Source organism: Somniosus microcephalus, chromosome 15 (assembly GCF_052327205.1).
Source record: "Somniosus microcephalus isolate GS21.2 chromosome 15, FLI_Smic_1.0, whole genome shotgun sequence".
NCBI classification, from domain to species: Eukaryota; Metazoa; Chordata; class Chondrichthyes; order Squaliformes; family Somniosidae; genus Somniosus; species Somniosus microcephalus.
Genome location: NC_141001.1, coordinates 39,760,695 through 39,775,801, shown reverse-complemented (window position 1 = coordinate 39,775,801; position 15,107 = coordinate 39,760,695). Strand labels below are relative to the sequence as shown.

The 15,107-nt window shown below is 47.4% G+C and overlaps 1 protein-coding gene across 4 annotated transcripts in view; it reads left to right on the top strand.

Annotated features, from left to right (window-relative positions):
• LOC147106636 (protein phosphatase 1 regulatory subunit 12A-like) overlaps window positions 1–15,107 on the top strand; it is a 305,116-nt gene that overhangs the window by 274,612 nt on the left and 15,397 nt on the right. For all 4 annotated transcript variants that reach the window (XM_086007660.1, XM_086007657.1, XM_086007656.1 and 1 more), the window contains 3 exons: window positions 1,756–1,772; window positions 3,737–3,866; window positions 4,786–4,890. In XM_086007660.1, the coding sequence (XP_085863786.1) occupies window positions 1,756–1,772; window positions 3,737–3,866; window positions 4,786–4,890 (252 nt within the window). The remainder of the gene's footprint in view (window positions 1–1,755; window positions 1,773–3,736; window positions 3,867–4,785; window positions 4,891–15,107) is intronic.

Below are 15,107 nucleotides of genomic sequence, written 5' to 3'. Positions count from 1 at the left end.
AAGAGAGTCTACCGTATAAACTGTGCCATAAGCAGACCAGATGACTCAGTGGATTCTGTCGTGAGTAATTTCCAGGATGTGTTCAAAGGATTTGGAGTTCTACCATTCACTTACACGATCCAGCTACAGGAGGATGCTCAGCCAGTGGTACATGCGCCACGGAGAGTTCCAGCACCCCTGCGTGACCAGCTCAAGAAAGAACTGGACAGAATGACCACACTAGGAGTCATCAGGAAAGTCAAAGAGCCAACAGACTGGGTTAACTCCATGGTATGTGTAAAGAAAAAGAACAATGATCTAAGAAGATGCATGGAACAGGAAAGCTACAGTTCTTGAGGAAGTCGGACCAAGGTCATACACTGTTAGAACTGAGGAAGGACAGATTCTCAGGAGGAACCGCCGTTCCCTCCTGAAAACACAAGAAACTATCCAAGAGCAAATCGATGACAATGCCGAAACTGAATCTTGTCACTCACCACCAGAACAATCTCATGAAAACACATCAGACTTACCTGTGCTGAGAAGATCCACACGTGAAGTAAAAAAGCCTGATAGAATTAATCTTTGAGTATAAAGTAAAGCTTTGAAAATGTGTTGACTGTTGTGACAATGTTTATGTTTATAGAGCACTAACAAAAGTGTTACTGATATCCTCTATCGTTTTTCTTGAAAGTTGATTGATATTGATTTTGTTTAACCTCAAAGAAAGGGGGATGTAATGATCAGTAACATGTCATTCTAGAATGTACACTAGGTGGAGCTGTTGAGCTGTATATTGCTGTATGTTTAAATACTGGACTACCCACGATGCACTAGGCTACCCACAAGGCAGTAGTCAAGATGGATGCTGTACAAGTCCACATGCTGAATAAATAACTAAGCTCTAAGCTAGCTGTTCATAATAAGAATGTCTATTTATTTATGAACATAACAGAAGGGAAGAGAAGTTGCACATAAGGCTCGAATCACAGGAACCGGGAGTGTGAGGTGGGGTCATTGGGAAGCAGTTGTAGGGCTAGAGGAGGTTATAAAGATGGGAAGAGGCAATTACGGAGAGATTTAAACACAAGGATAAAAATGTTAAACTTGCAACATGTAGGACCAGGAACTTATGTAGGTCAGCACGGATAGGGGTGGGAGTTAAAAACATAAAATGCTGAGAATACTCAGCAGGACAGACAGCATCTGTGAAGAGAGAAACAGAGTTAATGTTAACTGTTTCTTTTTCCGATTTCCAGCATCTGCAGTATTTTGCTTTTGTGTTGGTGGGGTGGGGGGCAGTGGAGAGAGGGTACAGGGCTTGGTGCAGGATAGGATACATGCATCAGAATTTTGGATGAGTTGAGGTTTATGGAGGATGGGGGTTTGGAGACCAGCCACGAGAGCATTGGAATAATCAAGGTGACAAATACATGAACGAGGGTGTCTGTGGCAGATGGGCCAGATCAGGAATGGAGGCAGGAGATATTACAGTGGGATTAAGCAGCCTTTGTTGCGAACAGTCTCGGTCAAGGGTGCGATGAGATTGTTGTAAGAAGGAACAAGTTATTAAAGTACCCTGAAATTATACCAGCCTTGTGGCAGTGAGAGATACTTATCCCATCATGGGAAGTTTGTGTGTGTGTGTGTGTGTATGTGTGTGTGTATGGGAGTGTATGTGTCTGGTTATGTGATGGTGTCCTGCTCGCGATTATTTTCAGCGTTTTATTAATTACTGATTTTGGTCTCGATTTGTTTTTTTTCTTTCTTTTGCAGACTGACTATCTGACCAGGTAAGGACTCTGTATACTCCATTTCTCATCCTGTCATAGCCGAGCTTGATTCTGTCCTCACCTAATGCCAACAGGGGTCTAGCCGGGGCCACCGGCTGATTTTCCCTTCCCAAGTTCAGGTGCACAGGCAAACCGTAGAATCCCTGCTGCTGTGCTGGGTGAGATCCGCTAACTTGTCACAGATCCTGGATTGAACAGGGGGAGGACTATAGGCTGCTTCTGTACGGATGAGCTAATATGGACTGAATGGTCTTCCTCATACCCCATTATCATGTGTGTGATAAATCCATTAAGTGGAACAAGGACTCAAAGAGGCCGTAGAATTAACACGAGTACTTTATTAACAACTGGGAAACACGTTTACAGACAGCCTGCATCAGCATCCTGGCATTCCACCTTGTGCTGACCTATACAGGAAGCAAACCTCTGACCTTAGTAACAGCATTGGCTACAGCACCACCTGGTGGATAACCTTAATCATAACATCCCAGATTACTATAATGTGATAGGTTCTTCTCATACTGTATGGTACAGTATCACACTGGGTGTTGCATTTATCCACGGAGCTATTGGGAACCCTTCGGTAATCTGGGTTTTTAAGGATCTCCATGTTGGTGATACAAGGACCAACAATGAGGGGAATTCCTACAAAAACCTCAGTGAAGTCTTTGGTTCTGATGGTTTCCTAAACGGCGTGTTTATACACTGGTTAGTCCCTGATGAGAGGTTTAGCTAGCGGAACTCTTGGTGGCACCGTGGTTTGTATAATACAGAGGAACTGTTTTGAACAGGAAATGGTTGCCACGCAAGAGGTGAAAATAGTGAATGGAAAGAGCAGTTGAGTCCATAACGTAATCATGGGCTCTCTCTTTGAAAGTTTGCCATATCTAGCATGTGATGCGGGTAGTGGTGGATTCTAGGATTGAGATGTGATGGTGTAAATGGCAATAAAAGAAGTGGTGGTGTTTCAGAAGGCCTGTGTTGATAGGAAATTTATAATGAGTTCTAAAGTTTGTGGGTGGGAGCACCTTGTGCTTTGTCTGTCTCTTGCAACAAATTGCCTGCTGTTGGCAAAGCTGGGAACACTGACAGTGGCCTAGAAATTCGGTGGCGCCCCGTTTGGGGCACCTAGCTTGTCTGGGCACCGGAATTACCGCTCCGGACGGAGCCGCTTGCGCCAGCTGGAAATTCAGTTTCAGCGCCCCAAACGGAAGCGGGGCGCTGCTCGAGGCGCCCCGCATCCCTCTTGGGGCGCTGCAACTGAATATTGCAGCGCTGCGGCACGGCGCGCTGCGGTACTGCAGGCCTTCCTCCCCTTCTTAAAGGGGAGGGGCCTGCACCAGCACAATCGGAGTTCGCAAGTGCCGGCAAAAGAGCCCGGCACCGAGGAGAAGTGCCGGGCCCTTGGGACACAGCCGGCACTGCCCGGGGGGGGTGGGGGGGGGGGAGGGCTCAGGAGGCCGGGGGGGGGGGGGGGGGGGGGAGGGCTCAGGAGGCCGGGGACGGCGGCGCGAGGAGGTGCTGGCAAGCGGCCAGCAAAAGAAATGGCCACACCACACCTCCCCTTTAATTAGCGCCACTACCGCCGCAGGTAGGCCCCCCTGATCCGGTCGCAAATTGCGACCGGCGTTACACCGCGGGGCGCGACCAAATATCGCGATCGGGGCGCTGCGCACACCGATGACGTCATCGGTGGCGGCACAGTGCTACAGGCTAACGCCACCATTAGTGCCCCGCTAAATTTCACGGGAGGCGAGGCCAGTGGCGCTAAACCCACTAAGTGCCCTCTTTGGGCGCTAACTGGTGGCGCAGCCCACCGAATTTCTAGGCCAGTGTGTTTTGTACCTGGTGACCATATCATCTACCATCTGGCAGCGGCCTCAGTGGACATGAAAGTTGGGTTGAAAAAGTATCATTTAAAAATTGCTGCTTTATTCCTGTCTACGTGTTGCCTTCAATTACAGAGGAGATACCATAGCAAGCAGCCATGGGAATCTGTCAAACAGAGGAGTGACGTCCTACTCGGACACTGGCCTGCATTCTACGCGCGTAGGTCGGGCAGAGACAGAGACTGACAGGAGAGGCTACAGAAAGGTAAATTTGTTGCGGTGACCAGATCTCCATTCAGGAGCTTTTGTTTAAATCCCTTCATGGCCTTGCCCATCCCAATCTCTGTAACCTCCACCCTAACAGACCCACCCAGAACTCGCTACTCCTCTGACTCCGACCTCGTCCATCCCCTCCTCCCTTTGCCCCACTATTGGTGGCCATGCCTTCAGCCGTCTGGGCTCTGGAATTCCCTCCCTAGGCCCTCTGCCTCTCCACCTCCCTCTCGTTTAAGACTGATTAAAATCCACCTCTGACCAATATTTTGTTATATCTCCTCCTTTGGCTCAACGTCCATTTTTGTCTGATTATGCTTCTGTGAAATGCTGGACTTTTCTTTTATTATTTGCTGCTATCCCAATCTCCTTTTCTACTTTATTTGTCTTGACCAGTTTCTTGACTCCCTTTACCTTGTTTTCTAATCATCTGTCCATTGTACTAGCTGTAATGTTATACTTTAGAACAATCTCTCTCTTGCTTTATCTTCCACATTGCTGCTATTTTTGCCCACATCATCCTAATCCCTGTGTTTCCCTTCACTTCTGGTACACATTGTTCTGTACTCTGTAGGAAAATGATCCACTTTTCCACCATGCTTTTCCTCCTCTATCCAGCCCATTTTCCTTAGGTTGCCCCCTCAAAACCTGCCTTTCTAAGGTTGACTGTTTTTCTTATACGCGTCTCTTTTCCATCATAAGCTTAACCTTAATCTCCACCATATGGTAGTCACCATTGCCAAGGTATACTTTGACTCTGATCTGCCCTGCCAGCTCCTGTTGTTAATATCAAGTCCAATAGTATTTCTGCTCAAGTGGATTCCTTGACATAAAATGTTGAGTGAAGTTGCTGATCAGAAATGTTGCCTGTAAAGTAATGAGGGTCTCGTTTCTGTTTTCCTCTGTAACAGCTGTACGAAGAGCTTCAGAGTGAGAATGTCCGACTACGGGACCAGCTGCAGGAGATGCAGATGCAAATTACGCAGACCAAGCTGGAGTTGGAGAAGGCCACACAGGTAAGCAGTGTTTGAACAGCCCCCAACGAACGCAGCACTAAAATTAAAAAAAAAAAAGAACTCAGCACTTCAAGTGCTGGGTAGAGTTAATTGTTAAGGGTCAATGGGATTAATGCTGTGTTAATCAGTTAGGGATGAATCTAGAGAAGGACACACGCACAGCCCAGGGCTCCAGAATTAGTGGTGATTGGTTTGCACCAGCCTCAGCAGCTATCGTTCAGCTGTCCACACAGTTTTGACGTTTCTTATGCAAGTAGCACGAGTTTCTATTTCACCAAGAGGCGTGCCTGACCCCTCCCCTTTGAAGGGAGTGCAAAGTCTGCATCACTTGTTCACGCACAAAAACCACTTCCTTTCCTGAGAGAGCCCAGGAGGCAACGTTATGGGAGGTGATGGCAAGAAGATGCGCCATTTTTGGATGAGTGCCTTCCTCAGCAAGCTGCAGTCGGGGCTGTCTGGGAAAGAATGGCTGAGCAGGTGAATGCAGTTTCTTCAATAAAGAGGTAATCCTCCCAGATGAGGAAGAAATTCAACACCATGATATTTGCCACTTAAAGTGCCTGCTGTAGTCATCTGCAATGGCATATCTGCAACACACGAACAGATCTCCCGTTAACCAGCTGGTTACTCACACGGGATGTTTCCTTATCTTTACACACACCCCTGCCCTTTCTAACACTAGCACAAGGCAACCCAATTCAGGCATAGCACAACCTTTCATCTTTCCTGGAAACTTGCTGCTCTCACTGATGGACGGTGGGACCATGACCTACTCTTTTACCCACTTGCATGCTGCATGTTCTTGCACTTTCATTTTAGGAAGCAGAGTGGCCAATTGTCTAGTGATGGCAGGCTTCGGGAAAATGGTCAGCATTTCATCAATGTCTTCATGATGCAGGCAAAGGAAGCCTATTCTAAATGGGGAAAGATGAAAACTGGAGGGGGCTCCCCAAATCTGAAGATGTTGACTTGCATGGAAGGACTCACCCAGGACTGCCACTCCGTGGTCCCCATTGGAGAGGGTCATGCAGGTGGTGAACCTGAATCTACAGGCTAGTACCATTCTTCCATTCTTTTTTCATCATTCAAGGAATTGGTCCTTCACTAGACCATTCTGCTAATAGGCAACTTACCTGGCACCCATATATCATATTGGTGGCTACTGACCTGTTCTCCTGGGAGTACCTTGCAGATTCCATTATATGCTTTTCCTTATTATATTTCTGAAGGGCCCCCTGAGGAGCAACAGTTTGCAGGGTCAGAGGGAAATTCTCTAACCCAGAGGGCTGTGGAGGCTCAGTCGTTCAGTATATTCAGGACAGAGAGTGATAGATTTTTGAATATTAAGGGATATGGAGATCGGGCAGGAAAGTGAAGATGAGGTGGAAGATCAGCCAGGATCTTACTGAATGGCGAAGCAGGCTCGAGGGTCCAAATGGCCGACTCCTGCTCCTATTTCTTATGTTCTTGTGAAAGGACTCATCCAATTCCCACCACACTGCAGCACTCGCTCCACCTACCACAAGCACCAGTCCAGGAACAGCCATTCTGGGGAAGATGATAGTTAAGAGCAGGGAGCACTGGCTGAAAGATACAGCACGAGAAAGAAGGCTGGAGGGATTGCTCCAAAGTGGCCTCAGATGCTGAGTTTCAGGATTGGTGCCATCCAGCACCTTTTACAAAGAAAGTTGCTTTGTGAGCACCATCAGTTCACCGAGACCTTTTCAAGTATGCAAAGAAACCTGCAAAGTCTGACAGCTACTATGAAAGGGTCCACGACCTGTATCTGGGCAGTGATCTTTGACCTCATCACAGAAGTGCAGTCTACTCGAGTGCGTGGAATCTCCAGGGCTTAAACGCACCTTATATGGGTACTGTCAGGAGTGACATACGAATACAATGGGCTCCAATTTCCTTAAGCCAGTTCCCATCTGATTCCCATACTGGGGGATGGACTGGACAGCACCTTGACAGAGAGCTTCTGCAGCGGCATGGCAGGGACAAAGGAGATGCCTATCAGTGACTCCTCATCCCTGCCACACAACCGTCTCGCTCAGTGGGGTTGCACAGTTTCCAAAGGCCAGCAAACGCAGGCAGTCACCAGAGCAACACCGGTGGTGCCTGCAGTTACATAGAAATGTGACCTTTCTGAAGGAGCTAACAAGCCCAAAAGCCCTTGGGGAAATCCAGCAGGCAGCCACCTTGGCACCTAGAAAGAGAACTAGGATAATTAGACTAGAAAACTAGATAAAGACCCTCACCATACATTGTCACCAAGGGGAAGCACTGGGGAAATGAAACACATGACCCACACAAAAAACACATTTTCTGATCAATAAATTTGACATATTTGCCCTTGAACTTGGTGTTGGAGTTTCATTTAAGCCTATGATCGAATGTGCGCTCATGGTGGATGAGATATAGTATGGGATCACAGTGTCATATGGAGTTGGTGAGACAGTTTGTAGGAATCACTGTTCAGGAACACTTAAGATGGGGGAACGGGTGAGGAGCTTGCAAATTTTAAATTAATTGTTCTCTAGTCGCCATTGATGGATTTCCCGAGCATACGTGGTTGGAGCTGACAAATCCACAGGCTCTGCCTTAGTGTCTCTGTTCTCTTCAGCCCTATCATAACCTTCTCCAGTCAGTAAAGTTCTGCATGTGCCAAATGACTATAATTGTAGAGAGCTTTCCGGGACTGTACAGCACCACACCCTTTGCCAGACTCCTATAAGCCAGTCCAATCGTGCGTTCTATTCGTCTCCAAGCCAAGGTACGCGCCTCATTATATTTTCTTTTGAGCTGCTGTTCTGAGATAATACATTGGTGTCATCAACTCGGGTTCACAAGGTGTCCTTGGTTGCCCGGGATCCATCCCTCCAGGGCTGAACAACCTTGAAGTAAGAGCAAAATACTGCAGATGCTAAAAATCTGAAATAAAAACAGAAAATATGGAAATACTCAGCAGATCAGGCAGCCTCAATGGAGAGAGAAACAGAGTTCAGCATTTTCTGTTTTTATTTTTAACCTTGAAACAAGGATGGGACTGCATACCGATGTAGAATGAATGCATATGGCAGCTTCCCAGGTACCTGCCATCCGCCTACGTGACGCAGTTCTGATGGTCACATGCAACCTGCATGTTAATAGAATGCAATACTTTCCTGTTCATACATGCCATGGCATTGTTGAAAGGAGTCCATTTGTGTTGGATCAATGAGGTCCTGCACTTTTGGGAATCTGCCACTTTGGAGGGAAAAGTGAAGAGACCTTTTAGGTGTCAGCCCTGGCTCAGTGGTAGCACTCTCGCCTCTGAGCCAGAAGGTTGTGGGTTCAAGTCCCATTCCAGAGAGTTGAGCTAGGCTGACACTCCAGTCCAGTACTGAGGGAGTGCTGCACTGTCGGAGGTGCCACCTTTCGGAAGAGGCGTTAAACCGAGGCCCTGTCTACCCTCTCAGATGCATATAAAAGATATAATGGCACTATTCAAAGAAGAGCAGAGGAGTTCTCCTCATTGTCTTGGCTAATATTTATCCCTCAACCAAATCACAAACAAATTGTCTGGTCACCATCACATTGCTGTTTATGGGACCTTGCTGTGCACAAATTGGCTGCTGTGTTTCCTATATTACAAAAGTTACTACACTTCAGAACATGCCAGACAGAGTAAAAGAACTAGGAAGGTAGTGCAGGAGCCCGTGAGTCCATCTCCCTCTCTGACAGTTTTGGATACTGATGGGGGAGATGGTTTCTCAGGGGAATGCAGCAAGAGCCAAGTCCGTGGCACTACGAGTGGCTCAGCTGCACAGGAGGGGAGGAAAAAGAGTGGGAGAGCAATAGTGATAGGGGATTCTATCGTAAGGGGAACAGATAGACGTTTCTGTGGCCGCAGACGTGACTCCAAAATGGTATGTTGCCTCCCTGGTGCCAGGGTCAAGGATGTCACTGAACGGCTGCAGGGAATTCTGAAGGGGGAGGGCGAACAGTCAGAGGTTGTGGTTCACATTGGTACCAACGACATGGGTAGAAAGAGGGATGAGGTCCTGCAACAAGAATTTAGGGAGCTAGGTAGCAGATTAAAAAGCAGGACCCCAAAGTTTGTAATCTCTGGATTACTCACCAGGGAAGGCAGCAGCAGCCAACTTCCTGGCACTGGGGGTGCTCCTGCTGCCCAGGAAGGGAGGAAAAAGAGTGGGAGAGCAATAGTGGTAGGGGATTCTATAGTAAGGGGAACAGATAGGCGTTTCTGTGGCCGTAGACGTGAATCCAGGATGGTTTGTTGCCTCCCTGGTGCCAGGGTCAAGGATGTCACTGAGCGGCTGCAGGGCATTCTGGAGGGGGAGGGTGAACAGCCAGAGGTCGTGGTCCACATTGGTACCAATGACATAGGTAAAAAGAGGGATGAGGTCCTGCAGCAAGAATTTAGGGAGCTAGGTGGAAGATTGAAGAGCAGGACCTCAAAGGGTGTAATCTCTGGATTACTCCCGGTGCCACGTGCTAGTGAGTATAGGAATAGGAAGATAGAGCAGATGAATGCGTGGCTAAAGGGATGGTGCAGGAGGGAGGGCTTTAGTTTCCTGGATCACTGGGTCTGCTTCTGGGAAAGGTGGGACTTGTACAAGTCGGACGGTTTACACCTGAACCAGAGGGGGACCAATATCCTTGCGGGGAGGTTTGCTAGCACTGCTGGGGGGGGTTTAAACTAACTTGGCAGGGGGATGGGATACAGAGTGGAGCTATAGTAGGGGGTGATTTACAGCCAAATACGGAGGAAAAAACAAGTCAGCTGGGAAGGCAGAGCAAATATGTGAAGGCAAAAGGGAATATGGCAAGGCTGGAAGGCATTTATTTTAATGCAAGGAGTCTTGCAAACAAGGTGGATGAACTGAAGTTGTTGTTGAATACATGGGAGTACGATATTGTTGCTATCACGGAGACATGGTTGAGGGAGGGTCAGGACTGGCAGCTCAATATTCCGGGGTATAGAATCTTCAGGCGAGACAGAGGGGGGTGTAAAAGGGGAGGGGGTGTTGCAATATTAATTAAGGAGTCAATTACTGCTGTAAGGAGGGATGATATATTAGCGGGTTCCTCTAATGAGGCCATATGGGTAGAACTTAAAAACAAAAAGGGGGCAAGCACTTTGCTGGGAGTGTACTATAGGTCCCCAAACAGTCGGGGAGATAGAGGAACAGATATGTAGGCAAATCTCAGAGAAGTGCGAAAATAATAGGGTAATAATAGTGGGGGATTTCAACTTCCCCAATATTAATTGGGATAGTCAGAGTGTGAAAGGCTTAGAGGGTGCAGAATTCTTAAAGTGCATCCAGGAGAGCTTTTTGAGCCAACATGTAGAAAGTCCTACAAGAGAGGGGGCGGTACTGGACCTAATTCTAGGGAATGTAGCCGGGCAAGTGGTGGAAGTGTCAGTAGGAGAGCATTTTGGCGACAGTGACCATAATTCGGTGAGATTTAAGGTGGTCATGGAAAAAGACAAAGACGGCCCGGAAATAAGGGTTCTAAATTGGGGGAAGGCCGATTTTAATATGATAAGGCAGGATCTGGCCAAAGTGGACTGGGAGCAGCTACTTATAGGAAAATCCACATCAAAACAGTGGGAGACTTTCAGAAGGGAAATAGAGAGAGTACAACGCCAACATGTTCCTGTAAAGGTCAAGGGTGGGACCAACAAGCAAAGGGAACCTTGGATGACGAGGGATATACAAAAATGCATCAGGAAAAAAAGGGGGGCTTTTGGCAGTTACAAAAGACTAAAGACGGAGGAAGCCCTAGAGGAGTATAAAAAGTGCAGGGGCATACTTAAAAAAGAAATTAGGAGGGCGAGGAGGGGCCATGAAATAACACTGGCGAGCAAAATAAAGGAAAATCCTAAGATGTTTTATAAGTATATTAAGGGCAAGAGGATAACCAGGGAAAGGGTAGGGCCCATTAGGGACCAAAGTGGCAATCTGTGTGTAGAGCCAGAGGATGTAGGCGGGGTTTTAAATGAATTTTTTGCATCTGTGTTCACTATGGAGAAAGACGATGTAGACATCGAAATCGGGCAAGGGGACTGTGACATACTTGAACATATTAGCATCGAGAGGGAGGAGGTACTAGCGGTTTTAGCAGGCCAAAAAGTGGATAAATCCCCAGGCCCGGACGAGATGTATCCCAGGCTGTTGTATGAGGCAAAGGAGGAGATTGCAGGGGCTCTGACACAAATTTTCAGAACCTCTCTGGCCACAGGGGATGTACCAGAGGACTGGAGAACAGCTAACGTAGTACCATTATACAAGAAGGGTAGCAGGGATAAACCAGGGAATTACAGGCCAGTGAGCCTAACATCTGTGGTAGGGAAATTATTGGAAAAAATTCTGAGGGACAAAATTAGTCTCCACTTGGAGAGGCAAGGATTAATCGGGGATAGTCAGCATGGCTTTGTCAAGGGTAAATCATGTCTGACAAATCTGATTGAATTTTTCGAGGGGGTGACTAGGTGTGTGGATGAGGGAAATGCTGTGGATGTGGTTTACATGGACTTCAGCAAAGCTTTTGACAAAGTCCCGCATAGGAGACTGGTCAAGAAGGTAAGAGCCCATGGGATCCAGGGTGCCTTGGCGCGTTGGATCCTAAACTGGCTGAGTGGCAGGAGGCAGAGGGTGATGGTCGAAGGTTGCTTTTGTGACTGGAAGCCTGTGTCCAGTGGGGTACCTCAGGGATTGGTGCTGGGTCCCTTGCTGTTTGTGATCTACATAAATGATTTGGATGAGAATGTAAAAGGTATGATCAGTAAGTTCGCGGATGACACGAAAATTGGTGGGGTGGTAAATTGCGAGGAGGAAAGCCTCAGGCTACAGGACGATATAAACGGGTTGGTCAGATGGGCGGAAAAGTGGCAAATGGATTTTAACCCTGAAAAGTGCGAGGTGATGCATTTTGGACGGACAAATAAGGCAAGGGAATACACAATGAGTGGTAGGACCCTAGGAAGTACAGAGGGTCAGAGGGACCTTGGTGTACATGTACATAGATCCCTGAAGGCAGCGGAACAGGTAGATAAGGTGGTTAAAAAGGCATATGGGATACTTGCCTTCATTAGCCGAGGCATAGAATATAAGAGCAGGGAGGTTATGATGGAGCTGTACAAAACGCTGGTGAGGCCACAGCTGGAGTACTGTGTGCAGTTCTGGTCGCCTCACTATAGGAAGGATGTGATTGCTTTGGAGAGGGTGCAGAGAAGATTCACCAGGATGTTACCTGGGATGGAGCGCCTCAGCTATGAAGAAAGACTAAACAGGCTGGGGTTGTTTTCCTTGGAGCAAAGAAGGCTGAGGGGGGACCTGATTGAGGTGTACAAAATGATGAGGGGCATAGATAGGGTAGATAAAGAGGAACTTTTCCCCTTAGTAGGGGGGTCAATAACAAGGGGGCATAGATTCAGGGTAAGGGGCAGGAGATTTAGAGGGGATTTGAGGAGGAACTTTTTCACCCAGAGGGTGGTTGGAATCTGGAACTCACTGCCTGAAAGGGTGGTAGAGGCAGGAACCCTCACAACATTCAAGAAGCATTTGGATGAGCACTTGAAATGCCACTGCATACAAGGCTATGGACCAAATGCTGGAAAATGGGATTAGACTGGACAGGGATTGATGGACGGCGCAGACACGATGGGCCGAAGGGCCTCTTTCTGTGCTGTATAACTCTATGACTACTCCCAGTGCCACGTGCTAGTGAGTATAGGAATAGGAGGACAGAGCAGATGAATGCATGGCTAAAGAGTTGGTGCAGGAGGGAGGGCTTTAGTTTCCTGGATCACTGGGTCTGCTTCTGGGGAAGGTGGGACTTGTACAAGTCGGACTGGTTGCACCTGAACCAGAACGGGACCAACATCCTTGCGAGGAGGTTTGCTAGTACTGTTGGGGGGTGGTGGTGGGGGATTTAAACTAACTTGGCAGGGGGATGGGATACGGAGTGGAACTATAGTAGGGGGTGATGCACAGCCAAATATAGAGGAAAAAACAAATCCGCCTGGAAGGCAGAGCAAATATGTAATGGCACAAGGGAGTATGGCAAGGCTGGATGGCATTTATTTTAATGCAAGGAGTCTTGCGAGTAGGGCAGATGAATTGAAGGTGTTGATGAACACATGGGAGTATGATATTGTTGCTATCACAGAGATATGGTTGAGGGAGAGGCAGGACTGGCAGCTCAATATTCTGGGTTATAGAATCTTCAGGCGAGACAGAGGGGGGTGTAAAAGAGGAGGGGGTGTCGCAATATTAATCAAGGAGTCAATTACTGCTGTAAGGAGGGATGATATTTTAGCAGGTTCCTCTAATGAGGCCATATGGGTAGAACTTAAAAACGAAAATGGGGCAAGCACTTTGCTGCGAGGGTACTGTATGCCCCCAAACAGTCAGGGGGAGATAGAGGAACAGATATGTAGGCAAATCTCAGAGAAGTGTAGAAATAATAGGGTAATAATAGTAGGGGATTTCAACTTCCCCAATATTAACTGGGATAGTCAAAACGTGGAAGGCTTAGAAGGTGCGGAATTCTTAAAGTGTATCCAGGAGAGCTTTTTGAGCCAGCATGTAGAAAGTTCTACAAGAGAGGGGGCAGTACTGGACCTAATTCTAGGGAATGTACCCGGGCAAGTGGTAGATGTGTCAGTAGGAGAGCATCTTGGTGACGGTGACCATAATTCGGTGAGATTTAAGGTAGTCATGGAAAAGGACAAAGATGGACCGGAAATAAAGGTTCTAAATTGGGGGAAGGCCAATTTTAATATGATAAGGCAGTATCTGACCAAAGTGGCCTGGGATCAGATACATGTCGGAAAATCCACATCAGAGCAGTGGGAGTCTTTCAGAAAGGAAATAGAGAGAGTACAACGCCAACATGTTCCCGTAAAGGTCAAGGGTGGGACCAACAAGCCCAGGGAACCCTGGATGTCAAGGGATATACAAGAATGGATTAGGAAAAAAAGGGAGGCTTTTGGCAGATACAAAGGACTAAAAACAGTGGAAGCCCGAGAGGAGTATAGAAAGTGCAAGGGGGTACTTAAAAAAGAAATTAGGAGAGCGAAGAAGGGGCATGAAAAAACACTGGCGGGCAAAATAAAGGAAAATCCCAAGGTGTTTTATAAGTATATTAAGGGCAAGAGGATAACAAGGGAAAGAGTAGGCCCCATTAGGGACCAAAGTGGCAATCTGTGTGTTGAGCCGGAAGATGTAGGTGAGGTTTTAAATGAATATTTTGCATCTGTGTTCACTATGGAGAAGGACGATGTAGGCATAGAAATCAGGCAGGGGGATTGTGATATACTTGAACAAATTAGTATTGAGAGGGAGGAGGTACTAGCGGTTTTAGCGGGCTTAAAAGTGGATAAATCCCCAGGCCCTGACGGGATGTATCCCAGGCTGCTGCGTGAGGCAAGGGAGGAGATTGCAGGGGCTCTGACACACATTTTCAGAACCTCTCTAGCCACAGGGGAGGTGCCGGAGGACTGGTGGACAGCTAACGTAGTACCATTATTCAAGAAGGGTAGTAGGGATAAACCAGGGAATTACAGGCCAGTGAGCTTAACATCAGTGGTAGGGAAATTCTTGGAAAAAATTCTGAGGGACAGAATTAGTCTCCACTTGGAGAGGCAAGGATTAATCAAGCATGGCTTTGTCGGGGAGATCATGACTAACCAATTTGATTGAATTTTTCGAGGGGGTGACTAGGTGTGTGGATGAGGGTACAGCAGTTGATGTAGCCTACATGGACTTTAGTAAGGCTTTTGACAAAGTCCTGCATGGGAGACTGGTCAAGAAGGTAAGAGCCCATGGGATCCAGGGCAATTTGGCACATTGGATCCAAAATTGGCTTAGTGGCAGGAAGCAGAGGGTGATGGTCGAAGGTTGTTTTTGTGACTGGAAGCCTGTGTCCAGTGGTGTACCGCAGGGATTGGTGCTGGGTCCCTTGCTGTTTGTGGTCTACATTAATGATTTAGATATGAATGTAGGAGGTATGATCAGCAAGTTCGCAGATGACACGAAAATTGGTGGAGTGGTAAATAGCGAGGAGGGAAGCCTCAGGCTACAGGACGATATAGACGGGTTGGTTAGATGGGCAGAACAATGGAAAATGGAATTTAACCCTGAAAAGTGTGAGGTGATGCATTTTGGGAGGACTAACAAGGCAAGGGAATACACAATGAATGG